The 23,580-nt window shown below is 43.7% G+C and overlaps 1 protein-coding gene across 1 annotated transcript; it reads right to left on the bottom strand.

Moving 5' to 3' along the window:
• Window positions 1-12,583: 12,583 nt before the first annotated feature.
• On the bottom strand, window positions 12,584-19,255 carry LOC306790495 (uncharacterized protein). Its single transcript, XM_079286818.1, has 2 exons — window positions 18,910-19,255; window positions 12,584-17,523 (listed from the first exon to the last, which is right to left on the bottom strand). The coding sequence occupies exon 2, from the start codon at window positions 17,377-17,379 to the stop codon at window positions 15,925-15,927; it is 1,455 nt and encodes a 484-aa protein (XP_079142944.1). The 5' UTR covers window positions 17,380-17,523; window positions 18,910-19,255; the 3' UTR covers window positions 12,584-15,924.
• Between the last annotated feature and the right edge of the window lie 4,325 nt (window positions 19,256-23,580).

Raw genomic sequence — 23,580 nt, forward strand, 5'->3', positions numbered from 1 at the left:
ACCACCTGGTTGTCTGTGGGAGTTGCCGGTTTTCCAAAACCCTTCACATGTGGTCTCTGGAGACAAATGATTTAGTAATGTTCGTTTTTTTTCTCCCCCTTCCATTTGAGCATCAAGCATCATCGTCACCACAACATTTGTACCACAGACATATTCTGAATGTTTAATCTTTCTTTCCAGTAATTTCTTAATGCTGCCTTTCAAAAACATTCTGGTTTTTATTACAGTGCTTTTTTTCTTTCGTTTTCAGCATTAATCACGTTTCTTCTTTCCTTTCATTTTCTATACATCTCTAAAACCTTTTACTCTGCCCCCACACTCTCTTTCATCTATCCACCAAACCTCAGTTTTTTTTTTTCTTGCAGTAAGACGTCACCTGTGCTGAATCGGTGGCCACAGTTGAGCCAGACCAGCAAACTCACTGCCAGAACACAGCAAGCTCGGGTCTGCCATTTGTCTTGTGGTTTTTGAGTTGGGGATATTTGTCTAACATGCTGTCCAATGTCAACACTGGCTCTAAATACTCCTGCTGCTGCACGAAGTGGGCTTCCTCAGGGAGGATAAGGATTAATGCTGGGTTGCGGATGAAACAGAGAAAGAGGAGGAGGACAGAGGAGGGATGAGCCTTGAGAAAAGGGATTGATCAATGTTGTGTATGTTGATGACAAGCAGAGGCGGATGAGAAGCATTCAGCAATGGATTTGTTTCTTAAAACAAAACTTTTCAACAATACCAGCTTGTCTTTCTTCTGTCTTTTATACTTCCTGGCCCCAGTGTGTACACAGGGGTTAACCATTTTAGAGCTGTGACAGGCCCAGTGTGAAAGATAGCCTCCGATCATTCAGAACCATTTCTAAACCTGTGACTAACCATAAATAACAAACAAAATCCAAGGCCTCCCACCAGCATTAACATCGGCATTGCCAGATGAGAAACTGTCGGGTAGATAGGAGATGGCCTCAAGTTTACAGCCTCAAACCTGTTGATCCTGAGCAATTGATTGTCACCCATAAGAAAGAGCCCCTGCCTCTATCAATTCCCAGCAATAACAAGATGAATTCTAGCCATGAGAAGCACATCAGCGTCCTCTGCCTTTGCTTTTATGAGGAGAATTCCATACACTGAGCCCAATATTCGTGGTTACTGGAGTCTGGTGATTAAAGTGTATAAAAAAAGGGGGCAGCACCACTAAAAGGCAGTGATTTAGTGAGCTGTCACCCCAGTTCAGGCGGGGCAACAAGTTCAAGTCCCCGCAGGAGGGTTGTAATGAAAATGAAACAAGGAATGAGACGGTGTTTGGAAAGAGAGGTTGGCGGGTCAAAGGGTTGTGAAGGGGCAGGAGGTGGTGTCAGTGTGATGGGGTCACCTGGAGGATGGTGATGATCATGATAGTATACATGGATTGCATGTTTGTGGATGTAGTATCAACCATTATCCAAAGTATTCCAGAAGTTTTAAGATGAACTCCCTATACCTTGTGGTGAGCCATTAAGATCCATATATTTCACTTTGGAATGAAAATCAGTGATCACATTGAGATTATGCAATTATTGCCAAGAAAGAAATCTTTATAAAGCCGTATATTATGCTTTGGAATGTGGCCTTGATAAAATAAATAATGTGAGATTTTTAGTTATATCTCGCTCTTTTAATATTTCCAAAGTGCAAAAATGACAATTCCCCGTTTTCCAGGGGATGTCATGTGCTGGAATGGTAGCCAGCCCATAACCACAAACCGCAAAATTGTTGTTTTTATTTTTCGTTTTTTTCAAAATATTTATCAAATGAAATAGAGTACGTTAATAATCTGGATTCAGGCTATCCTTTTACCCGTTTCTAGTCTTTATGCTAAACTAAGCAGCGAATGGCTTCAGCTGGCTTCATCTACATATTTACTGCAGAGTAGTATTGATCTTCACATCTAACTCTCATCAAGAAAACTAATATGAGTATTTCCCAAAAAGTTGAACTTTTTGTCAAAGTCATCTTAGTTCAAACATGTGTTACGGACTACTGAGTGGAGGCATTGGTGTGAAGGAGTTAACAGACATTCAAAGTCCTGGACTGAAAAGGAGGGATTAGGTGTCTGCCGGTCCACTAACCTTGTAAAAACCCCTGACCCCATCATTTCCACCCTTACAGGATTCATCTGCTGGCTGGACTGCCTGCCTCTCATCTGTGGGAGTGGGGTTTTGATGCCTTCAAGTACCAGCCAGCTATAAAGGACACATCCTGATGGGCCTTCCTCTGTTGTGTTTAATAGCTGTCTCCCTCTCCCCACCTCCCCCAACCTGACCTCCACCACCACATCCACCCTCAGCCTCTGCACCGGCCCTTGGCTAACCCCTCATATTCAGGGTTCAGGGTCAGGGCAGCAGACTCCCAGCCAATTGGGCGGTTGCCCAGAGTAGCTGTTGCAGCCATGAGGAGCAGAAGAGACGTAAGAGACCCAGGGACCTTTCTGATGTTCCCAAGACTTTTCAAAGAGGGAGAGGCCGTGGTGTGTTTACAACATCTTTAATTTAGGGAAGGAAGACGCGACGCACAGGGTTACACAGAGCACGACTAAAAAGTGGTCCACTTTAAGTGTCACGTAAAAAGAAGTATGTGATTCTTTCATTGCAATCAAACAGCTAAATTAAGGCAGTTAAAGAATAACATGGACATTCATGTTTTTTTGTAGATTGGGGACAATCCTAGCTTGATTTGATTTTTTAAGTTTAAGTTTCTTTTCATTGCAATAAAAGATTTTTTTTTTAAAGATGAGAGAAAGAAGAGACAGCATAAAGAATACAAATAAGAACAGGTTGTGACATTATGGAGTGTTGGAGGACTGAATGCTCTGTTGCTGCTCATTCATAGGAAGTCTCTTCCGGCCTTGAGAACGCTGATTCTGAAGCATGGTATCTGTTGCTTCCTGCTGCGGGGACAAAGAGAACACCGACATCCATGCACACAGACTCCTCTTGCATTTTTAGATTCCATGCGTGTGAATCTTTGACATTATCAATTCATGCCTGTGTACTTCTTTTGTTTCCTGCGGATATGAAAAACCATTCAGCTGTTGTTCCGTCTTCTGGGCCACTTATTTCCTAAGCAACTATGATTGCACACAATGGACGTAACTCTGTTGAGGTCTTTCACAGTAAATACAATGACGATACAAACAATAACACCCACAAAGTGCTATTTCCTGAATTGGGTTATTTAGAATAACAAATGTTGGCTGCTTATGGCTCTCTGACGGCTTCATTTTTCACTCGGCATAACTTGCTAATTTTTACTGCTCAATGTCCTCCACTCAGCCTGTGTCACTAAGTCATAAGCATGCTGCTCCTGCTGATATATGGGTCGGCACGATGATGTCAGCGAAAAACACTTTCAATAATTGCTATGATTAATATTCTCAACCTTCCAACACCTTCCCTTCTCCATCCAGCCACATATCTCCAGCGAGGTTCATCTATCAGTCTGCTCTCAAACTGTTTAAGTCCTGCGAGTGATGCATGGCACACTGCCAACCCTGTGTTGCAATGCAAACTATTTACATCCATTCAGATTATGAGTCGATGAGCCTCCGGAGCATAAAATTACCATGAGTTAAAGAGGTAGAAAGAGGGAGAGTATTTACTATTTAATTGTTTCAACTTCATTGCGCAACAAAGGGAATTTTCCCCTGTGTCAGCTGAAATGAGGACATCAAAACTTGCCATGTTTGTCTTCTTTTCCAAACGGTTTTACGATTAATTGTTCAGTAAATAAATGTGAATTGTACAGATGCAAAAGCGTTCCTCCGCATTTACCCCTTTCTATGTGATCTCCTGCAGCTGGTTGGAATGTGCTTTGGGCTCTCACAGGACGGGTTTCCTCTTGGCCTGCACACCAATTGTTTCGGAGGAAAAAGGTGAAACAGATATGTACAAACAACGGAGGTCTTCCAGAAAGTAGAGAGAGGCCTAGAGGGCCTGGGACAGTAGCTGACCTGTCATATTCCCCATTCACACTGAGGAGCCAGGTCTGCCATATTCTGTCTAGTGGCGTCAGAAAAAATAAACTCCCACTTCCTCGATGTTGATGGACAAATTCATACTCCAGTGGGAAACATTTCTCATCCACATGTCAGGCTGTCCAGAGTAGCCTACAAATGAGTACACATCATACAAAATATATATATATGATCATTGCTGGGAATATGCCTGCTCCCTGTATGAATGAGATCTTTAGACAGTGATGTTCAGTGTAACAAATTGATAGGAGTCAATTAAGCATCTATTATTAACCTCCTATGGTTCACTGTCAATTATCTGTCCCATTAACTCTGTAATACTGTACGCAGTATGTGTTTCACACTGAGGAGATCCAGCATGGCTCATATCTAATCTGCACTTATGAAAAAAGAGCCAGAAATTATGACTTTTAATGTCAATTCAATTTAATTAGATTTAATGAAATGGTTAAGGTCATTTATACCTCTGTTCCTCCACTCTTTGATGATTTATAGTAATAATAAGGTACGCTTACATAGATTAGTCATAAATTCGCTACACTTGTTCTACAGTCTTAAAGTCAAGTCACAAAGGTAGTTTTTTTCTGCAATCATTACCATATTAAAGATAATATTACTGTCCCCTTCAGGTATGGAATGGAATTACTTATATCCGATTAAAGGCAAGGGAACATTTGGAGAAACACATTTCTTCAAAAAAAATGCTATTTTCCTCTGTAGAAAATGACACATGGTGAAAAACACCCGAGAAAAACGAATCTCCACGACACGGAAATAATGCCTATTCATCACATGTGGCGGGTGCAAAAATGCCCTTCCATTTCTTCCATGTTAATACCATGCCTGTGTTACGTGATGCCAATTCCTGCTGTGTCCCTCTTAATGTTCATCAGCAAACCACTGTGCTTGTAACAGGAAATCATTCCATTGCTGCACTGACTGGGTCCTATTTATACAAACTCCCCCCAAACACTTAAGACAGGATATTTGGTTTTGAAAAGTCTTTTCTATGTTGTTTTCCCAGAGCTGCCCGTCACCCTGAGTTAAGCCCTAAACACATGAAAGACACAACCCACAGCACTCCATCGATGGTACAAAAATATATATTAAAGAACTGCTAGTCATTAGAGACTTGGGTTGCTGTGTTCCACAGCACTGATTTAGTCAGACATTGTTTGATGCCATTGTTTTGTCTACAATATCCTGAGTCAGCCATGTGTAATACCTACTGTGTTGAGACATATTGCATCAAGCAAATGATCTTAGGAAACAGATCACATTGTAAACTATTTGCAGCCGTTAGAAATACAGCACCAAAAACAATGACATTCAGGGAGCATATTATGCGAAAATGTAATTCTTCTGAGAGTTGGGAAGGAAACCATTCTAACCACAGACATCCCAAATACCAGCTGGCTGGTTGCTGACATGAAAAGCAGGGCTGCCAAGCCAGACATGCTGTCATCTGACCCCAGCGAATTGACTGCAACTGCATACACTTATGTCTTGAGTCTGTATCTGGACATCCTCTCAGTGCGAAGGGACCAGTGATGTCTCATTGCCAGCCATTTTTGCTAATGGCGCTTCCCTGGGAGATTTACAATCCAAAGACACTGGACAATTAGAGAAGGGAAGCTCAAAAGCCTGGTGCTCTATACGGAGAAAGATTTATGGTGTACAGAGGTGTTATTTTCAAAATTGAAAGTGTTGATGGTTTGATCTAGTAGGACTCTGTTCAGGTGTCACTTAACTCTTGGCCTCATCACATCCTCTCCAGTTCAATGGTCTTGTGGTGTGACTGGCATTTCCTCTTTGTTTGTTCACTGTCAAGTTTCTGCCATTAACATAGGCAGCTGCAATAAATGAGTCACAATGCGATATATGTGTAGCCTGATGGCAGAGTTTGCTCAGTGTTAGATTGTTACCTCTTCCTCCACTGCCACCAACACCTCTCCACGCAGGAAGTGAAACAGGAAACACTTGTAGTCATGTTCCCAAGACTCAAGGAACCTGGAGTCCGTTAACACACTGAAAGGATATACGACTGCATGATAGGGACAGAGAGTCACTGATGTGAAAGGAAAAAAGAAAGAAGGAGATAGAGCGGCAAATAAAAGAGAAGAGAAAATGAGAATGCGTGTGGAGGAGCTGTTCTATCAAACAAATCGCTATGATTAGTAGATACTAATTGTCACTGCAATCAAGTGGCCACTGCAGCTGAGCCTTCCATTGCTATGCAGATGACACCCAGCTATAAAATATGAAATATGTGTATGGAATACAGCCCGTATTATAATCTTACAATGTTTTCTTTAACTAGAGTATTGTGTAAAATGTATATCCATCCCCGTGTTATAACAAGAAAATCATATGTCATATATTTTTTTACGGCAATGAGTTGCATTGCATTGCTCAGCAAGTAGATGTAGAAAAGAGATGCATTCATCCTGCTAAATTATTTTACTGGAACACCACTGATATTTAGGGCTTTTGATCTGCAGCTGGTTTTTAAGTCTGAGTTAAAAATTTCTCTGCCAAAACCCAAACGCAGCACGAGGAGTGGAGACTCTCAGGATCACTTTCATTCTTTAAAATCACTTCTTAAAAGATAATTTGTATAAATAGGTATTTTCATTATCAACCACAATCAAGGATCATACAGCTTGATGTAATGACCCTAAATCTACAATAAGCCTTCACATCTACTACTGTCTTCCTGTGCACAACCTATTGCTGAGTGATTGTGTTCTCTGGTTGTCCGTGTTTAATGGCAGCCTCCATCTGCCAGCCCTGTGTGTCGGCAGGCTAGCGGCCCGCGGCGCCCCACATTAGGGCCTGTTGGCGCAGGCCCCAGGCACATTCCGCTTCTGGAAGTGTGATTATTGAGGCCTGATTACAATGTCTGCGACCACGATAACAAACCAACCCTCACTGAGTGCTTGGCAATCTCATCGCAAAACAAAACGGCTGGAGAATTAATGACGCTTCAAACTCGGACAGGTTTTTTACTGCTGATAATCCGGATCCAGGGTAATTTGCAGCAATTGGTGGCATATGGTTTGGTTTTACATTCAGTGTCCAGCAACAGATATGAAATCTGTTGGACTGCAAGTGATATGGCACCACATAAACAGATCCATTCAAGTTCATTAAGAGGAACTCGATAAACAAAAGATCAATAAGAAAAGTCATCGGGAAAAGAAGACGTGAAAACGCAATCGTAAAAACAAAACAAATAATAAAACAGGCATCAAAACAGCAGTTCAGCTGTCTGGTTTGAGTTTTTCATATAATCCATGGGGTGGCTAAAGCATGTCGCTGTGGAGAGGAACCAGAGAACAAAGAGCATGCTGCTTAGTGTTTGACACACACCTGAAAGCCTCCATGTTCTCTCTCTGTAGAAGTGCCTGTGGTGGTCTCCAACTGCTGCTTGTTTTTGAGGGGAACTCATAGCCTCATCCCTGCCTCCAGGCAAAACTCCATCCCAATCCCTACCTCCTCCCTTTTCCTATTCTCCTTCTCCCCTCACTCATCAACTCCCTCGTTTGCTCAATCTACTCTCACTCCCTCTCTCTTCTTCTCTCAGTTTCTCCATCCCTCCGTCCCCTCAGGGCAGCAGGTTCGGGTAGAAGTCTATTGCGGCGATCAGAGCTGATAACCTGTATTCTGGACAGACGTGCCACATGGGGCCACACCTTGCCCGAGGATAGGTCCATCCATGCTGGGGGCAACAGAGGCACAGGGGCCAGGGGGCTAAAGCCGGGGGCTAGGTCTAGAGTTGGGGCTGGGAGCTTGAGTTGCAGCAGCGGCAGGGGGAAACGGGCTGTATGCTGGGACAGCAGCTGCATGAGCCTGAAGGTCAGGGCAGGCGGAAGGGGGCACAGAGAGCGGTGCGAGGCAGAGCGAATGAGCCAGGAGGACAGAGAAGGGTCAGGGTTTGTGACAGGGGTCTGCACGGTCCAGCTGAGGCTCTACTGATCCATGGTCGAGTGGCGCTGACAGGTGAGAGAACGGCACCACCCCTAATGATGGCAGTTTGGGGAGATGCTGGTGCAGCTTGGCGTGCACACTTTCACTGTGAGGTGAGTTAGATGGGGTGGTAGAGGGGTGAGGTGAAAGGAGTGATGGACTCAACCGTTACCGCCTGCTGTGTGTAAAGCTTTTGTTCAAACTGATGTTTCAAATCAAAGATCAATTGGTGGCCTCAGCCAAGCGGTCTGCAGTGCAACTGTTATGCTGCAGCAGAAAAGAAAATGCATTTAATCGGCAAAAATTGTATTTGACGTACAAATGTTAGAAGTCCACCAGTTCACATTCTCCCACTTTTCACCATTCGCACAGCAATAATGCTGTTTTTATTCACTTAGTTGGCTCCACCTTCTGTGACAGCAGGCCATGTGTTCTGCCTCCAGTGCAGTGTTGAAAATAGGACTTTCTGTCACTTTAGGAAGAGACCACAAGCTGGAGTAGTTGGTCAGAGGAACTATGGCGAGGTGCTCTGTGTAATCATATTTGTGCATTTGCGCGTATGTTTGTTGTAGAGACAGGGCTGTGTGGCAACGCTCCATCTGCCCGGCTGGCTGGATTGCCCTTTCTGTGCCGGCCCGATTCCATCACCTTCCATGGGTTTGGAGAATGGTGGGAGTGGGGGTCGATTGGGGGAAGGAACGGTGGCGGTGGGGAGTGTACACAAAAAGTCACCCTGAATCTGCCAGCTGATTAATCAAGGGTGATTCGGCGGCAAGCGCAGCCTACCCGCTCCTTCCTGGCTAGTCCGTGTGTATTTATTTAGAGTAACCCGTAGCTAGTCACGCCTGACCTCAAACCATCAGGAGCAGCCACAGTTGCGCCCAAGCATAAACAAAAAAATGCGTAATGAAGGTAAGAGGACAGAGGACGGGTTGGTGTGGGGCGGGGGAGGGAGAGGAGGGTATAGAGAAGCAGAGTGGGAGGAGGGCAGGCACTCTTTCTTTTCTCAGAGATAGGGATCTTGTGTTTCACAGCAGAGCTCATGGGTCCAGACATGGGGCTAAAATAGCCGCCTGTGTCCTGGTGTTTACTTCTCAGCTGACATGGGAAGGGAAATCATTGACCTCTGTCGGAGCAGCCAGGGTCCATCCATCTTCCAGGCCGAAGGTATTTTTTTGTTGGGTATCAAATAGCTGGCGTTGAGGGGGAAACCTCCCTACTTGCATAAAAGAGTTCATTGGAACCCCAGGCTACACAACTAAAGAGAGATTAGTTATGATTTTATGAAAGGGAAATGATGGCGTGACTGCAGTGTTGAGTATATGTTGAGAGAATACAGTTGGCAGCCAAGTTCAGCTGAATACAAGCTGTACGATTTTATTCTATTTTTTTCACGTGTTTGAAACCAACAGTCTCTTCTGCTCCCTTTTCTAAAATGCTCTAGTTCATGTTGGGGTTAAAAGCATCAAGGTTGATCAATTTCATCATCTTGGCTGTGATGTAAGTAGCAGGGCAAGCAGGAGAACAAAAACAAACAAACTCTAAAGATGGAGCCTCCATAGAGTTATTGATTGAACATGAAGGTTAGCCAGAAGTCTGAGAAGGTTGGATCTCAGCGGTCCCACGTGGCGTCGAGAGGCCCAACTCTCTCTGAAAGAACAAACACAGCGGTGGGAGAGAGGAAGGGAGAAACAAGTACAACACACTCTCAGTAAGACTGAGGACGTGTGCTTTGATCCATCACGTGGTCAAGAGTCATTGTTATGAAAGGCAGTTCAATTGGACAGTTTTAGAGCTATTACAATATTTTAGTATTTGAATCACGAAATAGATAAAAGCAGAAACAGCATGATACACTTACAAAGTAAGTCTGTATTTGCATTCGAAGCCCTCAAAGTTATTTTAAAGGCACAGAGGGAGCAGAAGTCAGCTGTGACAAGAGCAGGTGGCAGTTAGGATGCCTGTTTACCAACCTCTGTGTCCTACACACGTGTCTGCCTCTTTACCTTGTGTTGGTAAGTAATCTGCATGAGGCACAGTGGCGTTTCAGGTGAGCAGGTGGAAACAGGCAACACACCACCTGGTGCTGGGAGAAAAAGGAGAAGAGAGAAAGCGCAAAGCCTCCCAGCACAGCTTGTTGGGTTCTGACCCACCACAGCCCTCGATCTCTACAACACCCCCCCCCCCCCCCCCCGACTCTCTTTTCTCCCCTCTGCCATCACATTCAGATCAGCCACACAGAGTCTGCTTGACTGAAGCAGGAAGGGGCCTGTCTCCCGCAGAGGCAAATAGAGGATAGGAGGATGAAGGGAGGGCAGGAGAGAGGGAACATAACAGTAAACAACAGCACCTTTTGTCCTGCATCTGTCTGAGCCTGGCATCCTACGGCGTGTGACAGTTAGAGCTGCGCGTGGTACATTCAGCAATCTCCGACATCGATGTCGAGTCAGATGGCCATGACTTTTTCCTTTTCTCTCTCTCTATCTCTCCATTGCTCTCTCCACCTGCCGTCAACAAAGGACAGCGACTCTGGTGTGACTTTGAGGAATGGGAACGAACAATTGGGACAGCTAATTAGATATCTTAACATTCAGTGTGGAGATGATGAGTACAGCAGTGTAATGCTGAAGATTTTATTAAGTTTACTTTAGTTTAGGAACATTGATATAGAGTATAGAAGCTGGGTATACAGAATACCTAATGAAGATAGTTAAATTATCCTCTCATGTGATGTAAAAACTATTTTTAAGGAATTCAGTTTTTTATTTTATTAATATTTCTTCTTTCCTTTTATCACTGATGCAGTAATCAATGCAGTGAAATACATTTGTGTTATTACAGAAACTCAGATGTGACATAGACTGATGATTATCCTTCTCTAATAAAACTTTGAATAAAACATAATTATGCACACATGCCAACAGTAAGGAAGTGCTCCCTGACAAAGGTAATACCCTGACAGCTTCTCACTTCACGTAGACAAAACAGAAAAGAAAACGATGCATAACCCTTTGACTTTCGACAGTTTGGGTGTCGAAGCCGCCTTGACAGATGCTATGCTATTCCCCACATCTAGAGATGGAGGGAAAAAATATGAAAATGCATTATTAATTTCACAATGTGGATAGCCAATATTCATAGAGTGCAAAGGAAGAACAGGCAGGCGAGCGAGCAGGCTGGCGGATGTGCCAGCCAACGAGTGAACGAGCAACTCTAACCTTGAGCTTTCACCATCGCTGGTTGACATCTCCGAAAACATGTTCTTTTTTTTCCCAAGTGCGGGTTGTCAGCGGTACTGTCACTGGCAGGGAGAGGCGACGTTAAGTATAGAAGGACACATGTGGCTCGGTGAGGGGGGGGGGGGGGGGTCTCTGTAAAGTCACTCACAGAGTTCCTGTCACGGTTAAGTAGACAGGTGCTTACTGTTAACACCCCACTAATATCTTTATGCATATTTATGAATCCCCCTCCCCTGTAATACGTAGCTCGTTAATGTCACAGCTGCCAAATATTGACTATGACTTTCTTTTAAAAAGCGCATAAATAAAACTGCTTTTAAAGATTCTGACCTGCTTAAATACATCGCTTTTCCTGTCCCTTTGATCAGAAAGCTTTTCATTATTTAAGCCTCCACGCTTCTTTATATACTGCCACCTCATCTGCTGCAAATATGCAATATATCTTCATTTAGAGTAGCTACCTATCCCTTCTTCGACTGCACCCGCACTTAATCCTCCGACTTTGTCTCGTGTCTAAGTGTGGTCAAAGACATCGAAGTGCTTTCATTGTGGGAAAAGTTTGCGAGCGGGGCACAACTTGCTGCTGGGTCTCATCAGTGGGAAAGAGGGAAATAGCTTCATAGTCTCTGAGGATTTGTACGCTGATTGCTCGCACTCTTTGACTGCGTCTTTCTTTTCCCATGACAACTTGGCAAAGAACTGCAGAGTGCTGCACGTGAGAGGAACAGTTTTGAAGCGATGTATATAAAACTGGACAAGTTCTTACCCTGCTGTAAAATCTCAGTTCTGGTTCGAACATATACTCCCATCAGACACATTCCCTATAAGTCTGGCCTCTATACAGAATCTGTGGGGCTCAAACAATGGCCTCAATGAGACAATCAACAAACATGTCAAATTTCTGATTTATTTAGTACCTACTGTACTTCAAACTGTGCTTTTACTGACTGAGAATACAGCAGATGTATTTATCTTATTGACTGTACTGATGCAGCCTGCCTCAAACCGGAGAAAAGGCCATAAGAGCTCAGGATGGAGATTTTTAAGATCGACAGCTCTGAACTCTTTGAAAATTTACAACAGTTAATGGCTATGACATTATGAAATGCATGACATCATTCAATCTGAGGATCATAATATGCACTTAAATTCTTTGTTTTGTTAGCAGGGCCTGATTTTATCGACTTTACAGTGCAGTTTGTAATGGCGTCATGCTGCAAAAGAAATCAAAAAAATCTGATATAAAACGAGCAATGATTTGGCTTCCATGTATTTATATTTAAATACATATTGCAAAGTTTTGTGAATGCTTATGTTATGGAAGAATTTTACCTCACAACAAGAGAGAAGGCCAGAGCACATGTGACTGCCATGTGGCCGGCTTTGTGCCGTCGACACACACGCTGCGATAATAACGCTACCCAAACTGGTTTACAATTATAAGGAATTTAATTCCACTGATGTAAGTACATTTACAGTTATACATTGGAGTGTACACTCCTATGACATATTAAAACAATAAAACCCCATTTGCAAAAAACCTCGCTCGGCTCCTCCGGTGTAACACGTCTGTCCTCCGGGAGCCTCCAGATGAGAGTGAGCCAGGAAAAAAAGACTTTGAATTACCCCTCCCACATATTAATTCACGACTCCTCCCTTCCGTCTATCTCAATTTCTATTGGCTACCCACCCTCAGCTCTGCAGACGCCTGTCTTCACATCTGTCTCTCCTGAGCAGCTAATCCATTCAATGATTGTCAGTTATTGCTTAATCCCATCTATAATACTCCTTCAAAATAAAAGCTACACTTCTGCACTTGGCAGAAGTTTCATGCTTCTGCATGTATGTTTATGCTTATGTTTATCTTAATTATGCATTCTCAAAACCCTTATGATTATGACTAACTATGAATTATTAATTATGAATTATTAAACACTTTTATTATATCTACTAACTACAGTTTTTTACTCAAATTTCTTACAATTCCCCCCTAACTCACAGTTCACTGTGAGTTAGCTACTCAAATGTAGTTAGTTATTCAAATGTCCCTGGAGACCTCCCCCCTACTCAATCCAGGGAAAGGCTCCCTATCTATCTAAACAGAGGCAAAGAATTCATGCACACAGATATCATTTCAAGTATTTCTGTTCAGTTCGTTTCAAGATAGAGTGCGTTGAGAGTCACTGCCTTCCACGTCTTGGGGCTGGCAGGATCAGGATACACCCTGTAGGCTAGAGAACACATACTGAGAAGCCTTGACTGTTCTTTTACACGTGACAAAATTACATTTCTTAATCTTTACACCCTAAAATCCCTTTATAACCCAATTAAACAAAAAATTTAATCTCCAAATACTCATCCAAAACAATCCGTCTATTTTCCAAACTTCCAACATCTCACTGGATGTTTTAGAAGTCCATCTGGATGGTCAGGAACCGCTCGTGAAGTCCCTCTGGTGGCCTCATCTAGACTGTGGCCATCAGAAGCTCCAATTCGTCCTCATCCTCGTCACATAACTGGTTGCCTGGACTGGTGTCTGGCTCATCGGTGAAACAATAAACCCCTGTAGAGGTCCACGGATGCACGGGAACCCCCATCCACAGACAACTAGGCGGTCTATGATGACAGCACACAGAATAATTACGATTGCCAAAAATGTATGTTTTCACTGGCTAAGCATACTTCCCAACCAGTCGGTGAACGGATTCGTGACACCAGAGTTGTCTGCTAGCTCTTGGCTGAGTGCTGTCAGTCCCTCCAGAGCCCTGGTCACCGATCCATCAGGAGCTGTGTTATTTGGAATGAAAGTGCAGCACGCAGACCCAAACATCTGGCACACGCCACTTTTCTCTGCTAAATCATCTCTAATGCCATTCTGTTCTGCAAGGTCATTAAACTAGTCTTCGCCGGCTGTGCATGCAGTCCTGATATGGCGTCACTGGTGAAGTTTACTAAACGCTGTTGGTTATAGTAAATGTAGTTGATCCAATCGACATTTTTATTAATCATCACCCTCTGAGAGAAAACAGATTCTAAATCTGCTGCTATTTGATTTCTGGCTTGAAAATCATTAGACACCCCCCTTGGCAGTCTTATGACATCTTATGTACACTTGGTCATCAAAGGCCCCCTTCGGGCCGCCGGCATCTCTTTTGGATCTTCTGTTAGCATGTGGGCGTGGAGAGATGAGTTCTCCATAAGTTGCATCAGTGACAGGCAAGATATAGGTGACTGTTGCTACAATTTGCTTTAATTTGCAATAATACTACCTACATTGGGCCCTTAGCGGTATCTGAGACTATACAATCAAATGGACCCTCTGTAACTTTGAACAGAGGTGGGGTATTATATTCTACAGGTGGGTAATGCCAGTGCAGCCTCTGACAAGTGTGTTGGAGGGGCAAAGTGTCATCAGTAAACAGAGTTAAAATACAACTAATTCAGGACTTAGGAGTCTGAATCTTGAAGGAACTGGTGTTGCTAGGGGTCTAGATCCTAAACACACAATACAATCTGTACTACTGGCTTGAAGCCGTATATTGTACCCACCATAAATTCCCATCTGCCATTCCAGTTTCCACCCCTTACCTCATTCTCTGCGTCAGTCGTATGTCGAACCTGGTCTTTTTACAGGCTTAACAATAATCCTAATGAGCCCTTGTGGGGCAGGACTATCAGTAGCCTTTCCCTGTATTACGTAAAGTCCTCAGTCAGTCAATTTAGGTAAGTCTTAAGGATTACATCTACCCACCCCCTTTGTACACATCACAGGCATAATATGATAACAGCTTCCCATACTTATGTGTGGCAGGCCCACACTCGTCAGTTATGATGCACACGGTTTTGGTCATCCACCCGTAGATGTGTTCATACCTGGGACCGGAAACGACTTCACAGAAGTCGAACTGGACCGTTGATGTTGTACCTTCTTTGAACATAAGAGTGAGAGTTACATTTTCGTAGGTGAGTGTCGTCAGAGAAGCCTCTCTACGTGGTCTAAGATCGGTTTGATTAGCTACTGAGGCTAAATGTCGAATCCTGATGTAGTCATGCATGTGATCTGGTTCCTGTCTGTGGTTAATTCCACATACTAAGAGGGAAGCTACTGAAATCAGGAAGAAAGCAACTACAGACTTCCATAACCTACTGAAGCTAGAGTCTCCCAATGGAAGGCCTCGCTTAAACTGTGGGGGAAACGTCATTGTCAGTACTGTCTAAACCCTCTTTTGAGGTGTCTTTAACTTCAAATTTTCCTGTCTGATGTTCACTCCTGTCTCTGCGAGTGTCACACTCGTTACCTTCGCTGCTGCACAGTGAGTGAGGTTGCCAATACTACCTCCCATGGACCGGTCCACCTTGGTTCACTCCACCTGCGCTCATGGACTCTTATCCACACCAGACTGCCTGGTGACACATCAGCCTGCTTCCTTTCGTCAGCTGCTGCTTCTGCGTTTGTCACCTGAGGAAACAACACTCGGCTCATGTTAGTTAGAGCTCCCGTATATTTCTCAATTTCTAGAGTTAGCAAGTCTAGTTGTGGTTTATCATGACGTTATTAAATCTCAAAATTTGTGAGTAGCACCTTTACTGAAAACGATTCTAAATGTGGATCTACAAAAAATGTTTGACACCTTACCATAAATGTTTGACACCTTACCATATCCCCCTTCACCTCGATATCTCTGCTGTAAGGGATCACATGGCAACCATCTATGTATCTTGGCTATACCCTGAACCTCCCCATGGTCCTGGTGACAGCATGGGCATCTGTTGATGTCTCATGGGAGGAGGTCCAGCTGGACCTGGTCGTAGGTGCTGCTGATGTTGTGGTGGGAACGGAGCATGTTGTGGTGCTGCACTGATCTGTCTTCCTCTCCTTTTATGTGGACAATCCCTCACCCAATGACCCTCTCTCCCACATACGTAGCACTTCCCTCTACCTACAGGTCTTTCATAACCTCCTCTGTAGTTACCTCTCCCTCTGTTAGATGCGCGTGCACGTCCTCTGCCTCTGTAATGTGGTGGAGGTTGGTAGTACACCACTGTGTGGGCTGGTACTGCTGGATTTGGTTGGTATGAGGTCGGGGGTGCAGCTGGATATTGGGGCTGTTGTGGGGCCTGAGCCTTGGCTACGGCCATCTGTTTCTTGGCCAGATGTTTTCTAGTTATTTCTCTGTCGGCCGCCGCTATTTGAAGTTTCAGCAGCCGCCGCGTCATTCTCTCCAGATCTTCCTGTCCTCTTGTCTCCTCAGTTAGATGTCTCTGGTTGTAGTGAGTTAGGTGTTCCCTCCACATGGCATCTTCCATGTTGCTCAAGCCTACCACTCCTCCCAGCGCTGTCTGTACTGGTAGGGGCAGGCCCTTCTGCACAGTGTGTCGCCATACTACAGTGGTGGCTTCATTGCCGTCATGTCTCCCCCCTGTGGCCTCATGCCACTCTTCTTCAGCTCTTTTTAGATACCGATGCAGCTCTTCTTCTGGTTTTAGCTTCAATCCACTGAGGGAAGTCATGTTTGGCTTCGTGGGCCAGATGCTTCTCATAGTTTCCCAGTAGATTCCTCGGAAGTTGTCGAATGGGGTCTGGTCCACTCTGCGGGCCGTTCCCGTTCCTGCTTCTAGGGCATTTAACTTAATTGTCCCCTCTGTGCGGATAATCATGGCCCGTATGTCTCCCAGTGCCAATTTATCCGCTGCCGTGAGTTTTTCAAAGAGACGGATCCAAGGGCTGGCTCCTCCTCCCAGCGGTGGCAGTGCCTTCTCCAGTGTGTCCATGTCTCGATGTCCCCATGGCACATACTCCGCTTGTCCGTTGTATTTCACCAGCAAGGGGTACTGTTGGGTCTGGGCTAATGGTGGCATCTCACCTTTTACAGGATAAAGACGTTCTCGACAGCGTTCTGGTGCCTTCCTTTTCCTGTTGAACCGTCTGGGAAGTGGACAACCTCCGGCTGCTCCACTTACCTCTTCTCTTCTGTCCTCATCAGTGTCGTCAAGGGTGTCATCATCACTTGTGGCTGCTCTCTGTCTGTTTCTGGGTTTTGGGAACACATAACCGTCTGTCTTATACTCACCACTCCCCATCTTCCACTCCCGTTTTATCTTTTTTCCTCTGCACCCCATTTGACCTGCTTCGTCCTGGCAGCCCCCTGGAGTCTCCACGTCCATGTCCCCCCTTTATTCTGTACACAGGTGCCCGGAACCTCTGTGCTGTATGGCGTGTGGCCGCTGACTCCAAAACTGGGATCCGCTGCTCCACTTCCCAGATCTGGACCCACTCAGCCACGCACCTTGACTAAAACGAACACAGAACTGCCAAAAGTTCAGCAGTAAATGTTAGCATACGTCTGTAGTGTAAGAGAGGTCAACGATCTCTCAAATATGTTGCGCCGTCTGTGTCAAAATTGATTCTTAGGAACTGTGTAAATTAGTAAATGTACCAAAATTAGTCAATACTGGATATGTGAAGGAATCTCGAATCCAAAATTGAAGCTAGAATTCCGAAATCAAACTCAACATCTAAATCAGAATCACAATCACAATCCAGTTCCAAATCAGAATTTGAAAGGTTTAAAATTGGAAGTAAAATGAAATTAAAAAACAATGAATAATTAATCAATTAAATATTAAATTCAACTTTAAAAATCAATAACTGTGTTCAAAGATATTCAATCAGAAATACCAATGTAAGTCAAACTGTTGAACTGCACTTACACTCTGGTCTGCACAATACTGAGTCACAATTAAGTTCAAGAATTGAAGAAACACAACTGAAACCATTAATCTTTGTTAAAATGCTGAACTAAAACCAAAGTCAACGACTAAAGTTATAATGCTTAATTAAAACTAAGGTCAGGATATGAGCTCACAGCTCTTAGACAATGAATCTCTGAAAATTCAGATTCTAAACACTTCTTTACGGTTACCTGCAGTTAGTCCTTCTTCTGTTTAATTGTTTTTAAATCTCCTTTTCTTTTGCCTTATGTTCTGATGCTTTTAATGGTTTTATGTGAAGCACTTTGAAATGTGCTATATAAATAAACTTGCCTTGCCGTCTGCGCCGAACCGGAAGTTGTTCTGCGCCAAACCGGAAGTTGTCATGAAACCGGCTTTTTTACAGATATGCTATCCGCAATGCTAACGAAAAAACGGAGCTTCTGATAAAGCGTACGCACACACAAGTATCACCAAAATCCCACACTTTAATTCCACTCATACGCCTTCTGTCTCCTCTCTCAATCCAGCCGTTATTTTATTTTATAAGCACTTATTTTACATACAGGGTCCCGCAACGCCGGAGCTACACGTAGCTAGCGTTAGCTCCTCACAGCGCGGTCATGCAATATCAATCATTTTAAACGTATTTCCACGCTGCTAAAACACAGACTAGTCACACGTATTATTGGACTTATTTAGTCATCATTTTAAACGTATTTCCACGCTGCTAAAACACAGACTAGTCACACGTATTATCGGACTTATCGTCCGGTTTTTTCCTTAAACCCTCTGGTTTAACCAGACCCTACGATCGTCGTATATAACCCTTCACCCAGTGTGTTCTCACAATCGTATCGCCAACACGGCAACCACGCACATGACAAGACACAATTGTTACCGGACTTATTTATCTTTTACCCACCCGAACGTCCTTTAATATCTTGCATTCAAAAGCCTCCCAGCACCCCGCGGCAATCTTACCTTTTGCAGACTCGATTCCCGGCAGCAGTGCCTGGTTGCTTCCAAAGCTACCGAAGCTGTCCTGGCTCACCAGCTCCTTCTTGTCAGTGTATTTATTCCATTTTGAACCACACCATCCAAAACTCAAACTCTAGGTAAGGCCGGCGAGGTAATCCGCGGACATCGGGCTCTTACCTATACCGAGCAGTGTTGGTCCGCCACTCCCAAAGAACACGCAGTTCGGCCTATCAGGGCTGCCGCCCATCAACGCTTATCGATTCAGCGCTCCCAGTCCTCGCAGTTTACCAAACGCTCTGAATCTCAGTATTCACTGAACTAGTCCCCTCTCTTCAGACTGCAAATCGTACTTACCTCAGTGGACATGGCCTCCCTCGTGGAACGTACCCACCGGCAACGCAGCGCTAGCCGTTAGCAGCGCTTAGCCAAGCAGAGATTCCCCTAAGATCTAGTAGCTAACTCACAGATTTCATGAAACGGCTCTGCCGACCGATATTGTGGGCCCAGGATTGTCTGCTTGACTACCGCCGCCGTCAGCACACACAGCGAGGCCGGCAAGACTGTCCCATCTGGGTCGCCAAATTTGTTATGGAAGAATTTTACCTCACAACAAGAGAGAAGGCCAGAGCACATGTGACTGCCATGTGGCCGGCTTTGTGCCGTCGACACACACGCTGCGATAATAACGCTACCCAAACTGGTTTACAATTATAAGGAATTTAATTCCACTGATGTAAGTACATTTACAGTTATACATTGGAGTGTACACTCCTATGACATATTAAAACAATAAAACCCCATTTGCAAAAAACCTCGCTCGGCTCCTCCGGTGTAACACGTCTGTCCTCCGGGAGCCTCCAGATGAGAGTGAGCCAGGAAAAAAAGACTTTGAATTACCCCTCCCACATATTAATTCACGACTCCTCCCTTCCGTCTATCTCAATTTCTATTGGCTACCCACCCTCAGCTCTGCAGACGCCTGTCTTCACATCTGTCTCTCCTGAGCAGCTAATCCATTCAATGATTGTCAGTTATTGCTTAATCCCATCTATAATACTCCTTCAAAATAAAAGCTACACTTCTGCACTTGGCAGAAGTTTCATGCTTCTGCATGTATGTTTATGCTTATGTTTATCTTAATTATGCATTCTCAAAACCCTTATGATTATGACTAACTATGAATTATTAATTATGAATTATTAAACACTTTTATTATATCTACTAACTACAGTTTTTTACTCAAATTTCTTACACTTACGAACCAAACCTCTGTAACTGATAGCAGAAATGGTGATCATGTATTTGTTTTACTTAGTGTTTATAAATTAAGGTGTGGGTGTTTGGAAGCTGACATTTGAAAAAATCTGAAGCTGAGTAGTTAAAGACTAAAATGACGAGCAACACCGCATAATACCGACAATTAACTCCAAACAAAGAGCATATAGGTGTAGGAACAGGCAAAGAAATGAGAACAATGATCAGACATACAGCACATATATCATTTCAGCATGTCTGTCCGTGTTCAAAACACAAAGGTTTTGCATGCTGTTGGGATTTTGGTTTGTCCCTTCCTGTCTTTGAGAGTAAACAAATTAGCCCCTTGGAGCCATGGGTGGGGTCAGAGGTCAAGCCTGACACAGGGAGGCATGGTGTGACGGGCTTAGGCCACTTGGACTTCTCGCCCAAGGAACAGATGTTAGCCGCGGCAGTGTGATTATCGCCACGGCGACCGAGGAACAGGAGCAGCGGCCCTCGGATGGATGCTGGTAATTACCCAGGGTCCCCTGGGAAGTTGATGACACGTGCCCGCCACTCTTGGAGATCACAGGGGCGTAATTAAAGCTGCAGTAACAGTTGTTAATAGGGCAGCAAATAAAGGTGGCAGGGGATGATGAGAAAGAGAAAGCAAGGGAGGGAAGGAAGGAAGGGGGGTATAATGGAGGATTGTCTTTCCTTTGTCCTTTCTCTTGTTTGTTTTTGCACACTGTGACCTTCCTGTAAGGCAAACGATTTAAATGAAGGACAGTTCATTTGACCAACAAGTGAACTTCACTAAAAACGTGATATTGTGCCAACTAACTACAGCACTTATTTTTCAGGGGCATTAATGCAATAAGAGGTCAGCGTTACTTATTTTTTAACGTTGATCAATCAGTATTCAGACTAAAGCAGCAATAATGTTGAGCACAAAATTATGATGGCAAAAATAAATAATATCTAATTAGATGACTGTATGTGTATGCTACTCACTGTTTAGTTAACACAATTGTTCATTCTCATTCCTTAAAGTCACACCAGAGGCGCTGTCATTCGTTGACGGGAGATAACGAAAACAATAGAGAGATAGAGAAAGAGAAAAGAAAGAAAAAATAAATAACATATATGTATTTTTTTTATTACATTTGACAAATTTAAAGATTTATCTAGACTTCTCAACCCTGGGACAACTTCAACTCTTCTTCCAGTGGAACTATAAAAACAAACTTCTCCGCACCTGAAGAACTACGAGTGTGGCTTCAACGTCCAGCAGCAACAACAGAACAAAAAGTCACCTCAAGACCTCCGCTGGCATGAAATCAGCTTGGAATCTCTTTAAGTGCAGCAGTAGTGTTTGCCAGTGACAGGTATGTTTTTGTCTTGCTTGGCAGTGTGTGATGCAGAGAGTGCCCATGCAGAGCTCTTAAAAGCACCATACAAGACCCCGAGTGTCAGAGCACATCACCACAGCCTTTTAGAGCCACAAAACCCTCTGACAGCACCAAAATGGCTTCTCTTGCTTTTTTTTGTGCTCCAGTCGGCTTCATATAAATGACCACATTCAACCTTTACACGGCACTTGACAGGCCTATGAATTCAGCGTCCTGAAAGGCCTGATGGGAAAAGAATACACATTGCGTTGGGGGGGGGGGGGGGAGTATATTCTTTAAGTGCGTTTAGGCTTTGTATGAACAACGTCAATGATTTTCAGCTTGACGGTAAGTTCTCTTTTGGATGTCAAAGAGAGTTGAAAAAAGGTGAAATTGGAAGTGGTAGTGGGCAAGTGAGAGGTTACCAAAACATTATGGCATACTGTACGATTAATCCAACTGACTGGAGCGTTTTCAGTGCTGATACCATGTAAACCTAGAAGATCAAATGTCTGACCTAAGGCACCAATAAGGTTTGTGTAATGGTTTCCCCAAATTACATTACAGCTATATTTGTGGAGTTATATTTGTAATCCTACATGAAGTCTTCATTGTCATTTCTCCCAAACCCCCTGGTTTTTTGGCACATTACAGATCTCTCCAGTAGAAGAATGAGGGGAGTAGAAGATAAGAGGCGTACCAGATGACTGTGGTGATAATGTGTGAGTTTGCCAGTCAGGTCTGTCTTCCACAGCAGAGGGGAGTCCCAGAGAGAATTAGCCATGCTGAGCTTGACACGGAATACCCACCCAGATAAATGGCAAGGTTCTGGCAGGACATATTTAAGGGATTAACTCACTGACCCAAAAAAAGGGATGTCCGCAAAATGAGACCACCGGGGACAACAGAAGAGAAGTAGCTATTTCTTCAGCTGTTATAGGGCCACTGTCAGCCAGTGAAACTCGATCTTTAAAATAATCGTTTAGCTCTCAAAAAGAAAAGGTCCGCTAGAGATTAGTTGTCCAACGGGAAGCTGCCAATTCATACACATGGTTAGCGAAGGCAAAAGTATGGAGGAACCATATCTCTAGTCTAGCAAAACGAGCTATGCCATTAGCATATAGCACACTTTCAAGGAACAAAGTGGGGTCTATTCAGTGTCAATGAACCTCAAAGTGACATGGTCACATCTTCTGGTGTACCGCTTTGCAATTCCATTTTTCATTTGGAAGGACCACCACTTATTTTACCATGCAATGCTTCTCTCTTTTTCACACTCTCACACTCTACGGTAGCGTCACACACACATCACACATTGCAAATGTCTGCATGCTCGCTATTTCTTTGAGTATTGCGTTGTCAGTTGTTTCATGACTTATTCACTCATTTTATCCAACTAAGGACATCAATATTTAATCGTGATGGAAGCATGCTTTCCCATGGCTTAATAAAGAATATGGTGTGCATGCAGCACACACACGCACAGAATGTCAATGCCATGTGAATGTGTTGTCTGCAGCGGTGTAAGAGCTTGTATTCTCTGCCGCCTGCCTGTGGTAAAGAGCAACTAGTATCAGTGAAGTCTTAATCCAACCAGCAGTCAGAGGACAGGACAACAGGCAACATCATTGTAAAATTTGTCATTTTAATTCCAATTAGATGTAACTTTTTACACATTATCAAAGAAATTGTGGCTGCCAATGCCAGATTTCTCGACAACTCACTTAATTTCTGCACCATGAAATTTAGGTTTCGGGTTTCTTGAGAAGAGAAAACATAAAAGTGATATTAATGCTCGCAAAAAAAATACAAAACTAGCTCGTGAAACTAACTCTGAAATTATTTCATAATATTTAATGTCTAATTAAATTAGGACTATTTGTTATTACTAAAATTTGAAGCAATGTGTGAAAAGCAACCCATGAACTGTGTATGGATGGTCAATGCACTGGTTACCTCCTTTTTCACGATCATCAAATCCAAGCTATAACTTATGAGTGACTCCATCTGTATTTGATCCAACGCCGGGTTTAGTCAGGTAAATCGA

This window comes from Melanostigma gelatinosum, assembly GCF_949748355.1.
Source record: "Melanostigma gelatinosum genome assembly, chromosome: 16".
Taxonomy (NCBI): Eukaryota; Metazoa; Chordata; class Actinopteri; order Perciformes; family Zoarcidae; genus Melanostigma; species Melanostigma gelatinosum.

What these genes read in the sequence shown, in the direction of transcription:
- LOC306790495 (XM_079286818.1), bottom strand. Translation starts at nt 17,379, where the DNA reads ATGGACGTGGAGACTCCAGGGGGCTGCCAGGACGAAGCAGGTCAAATG.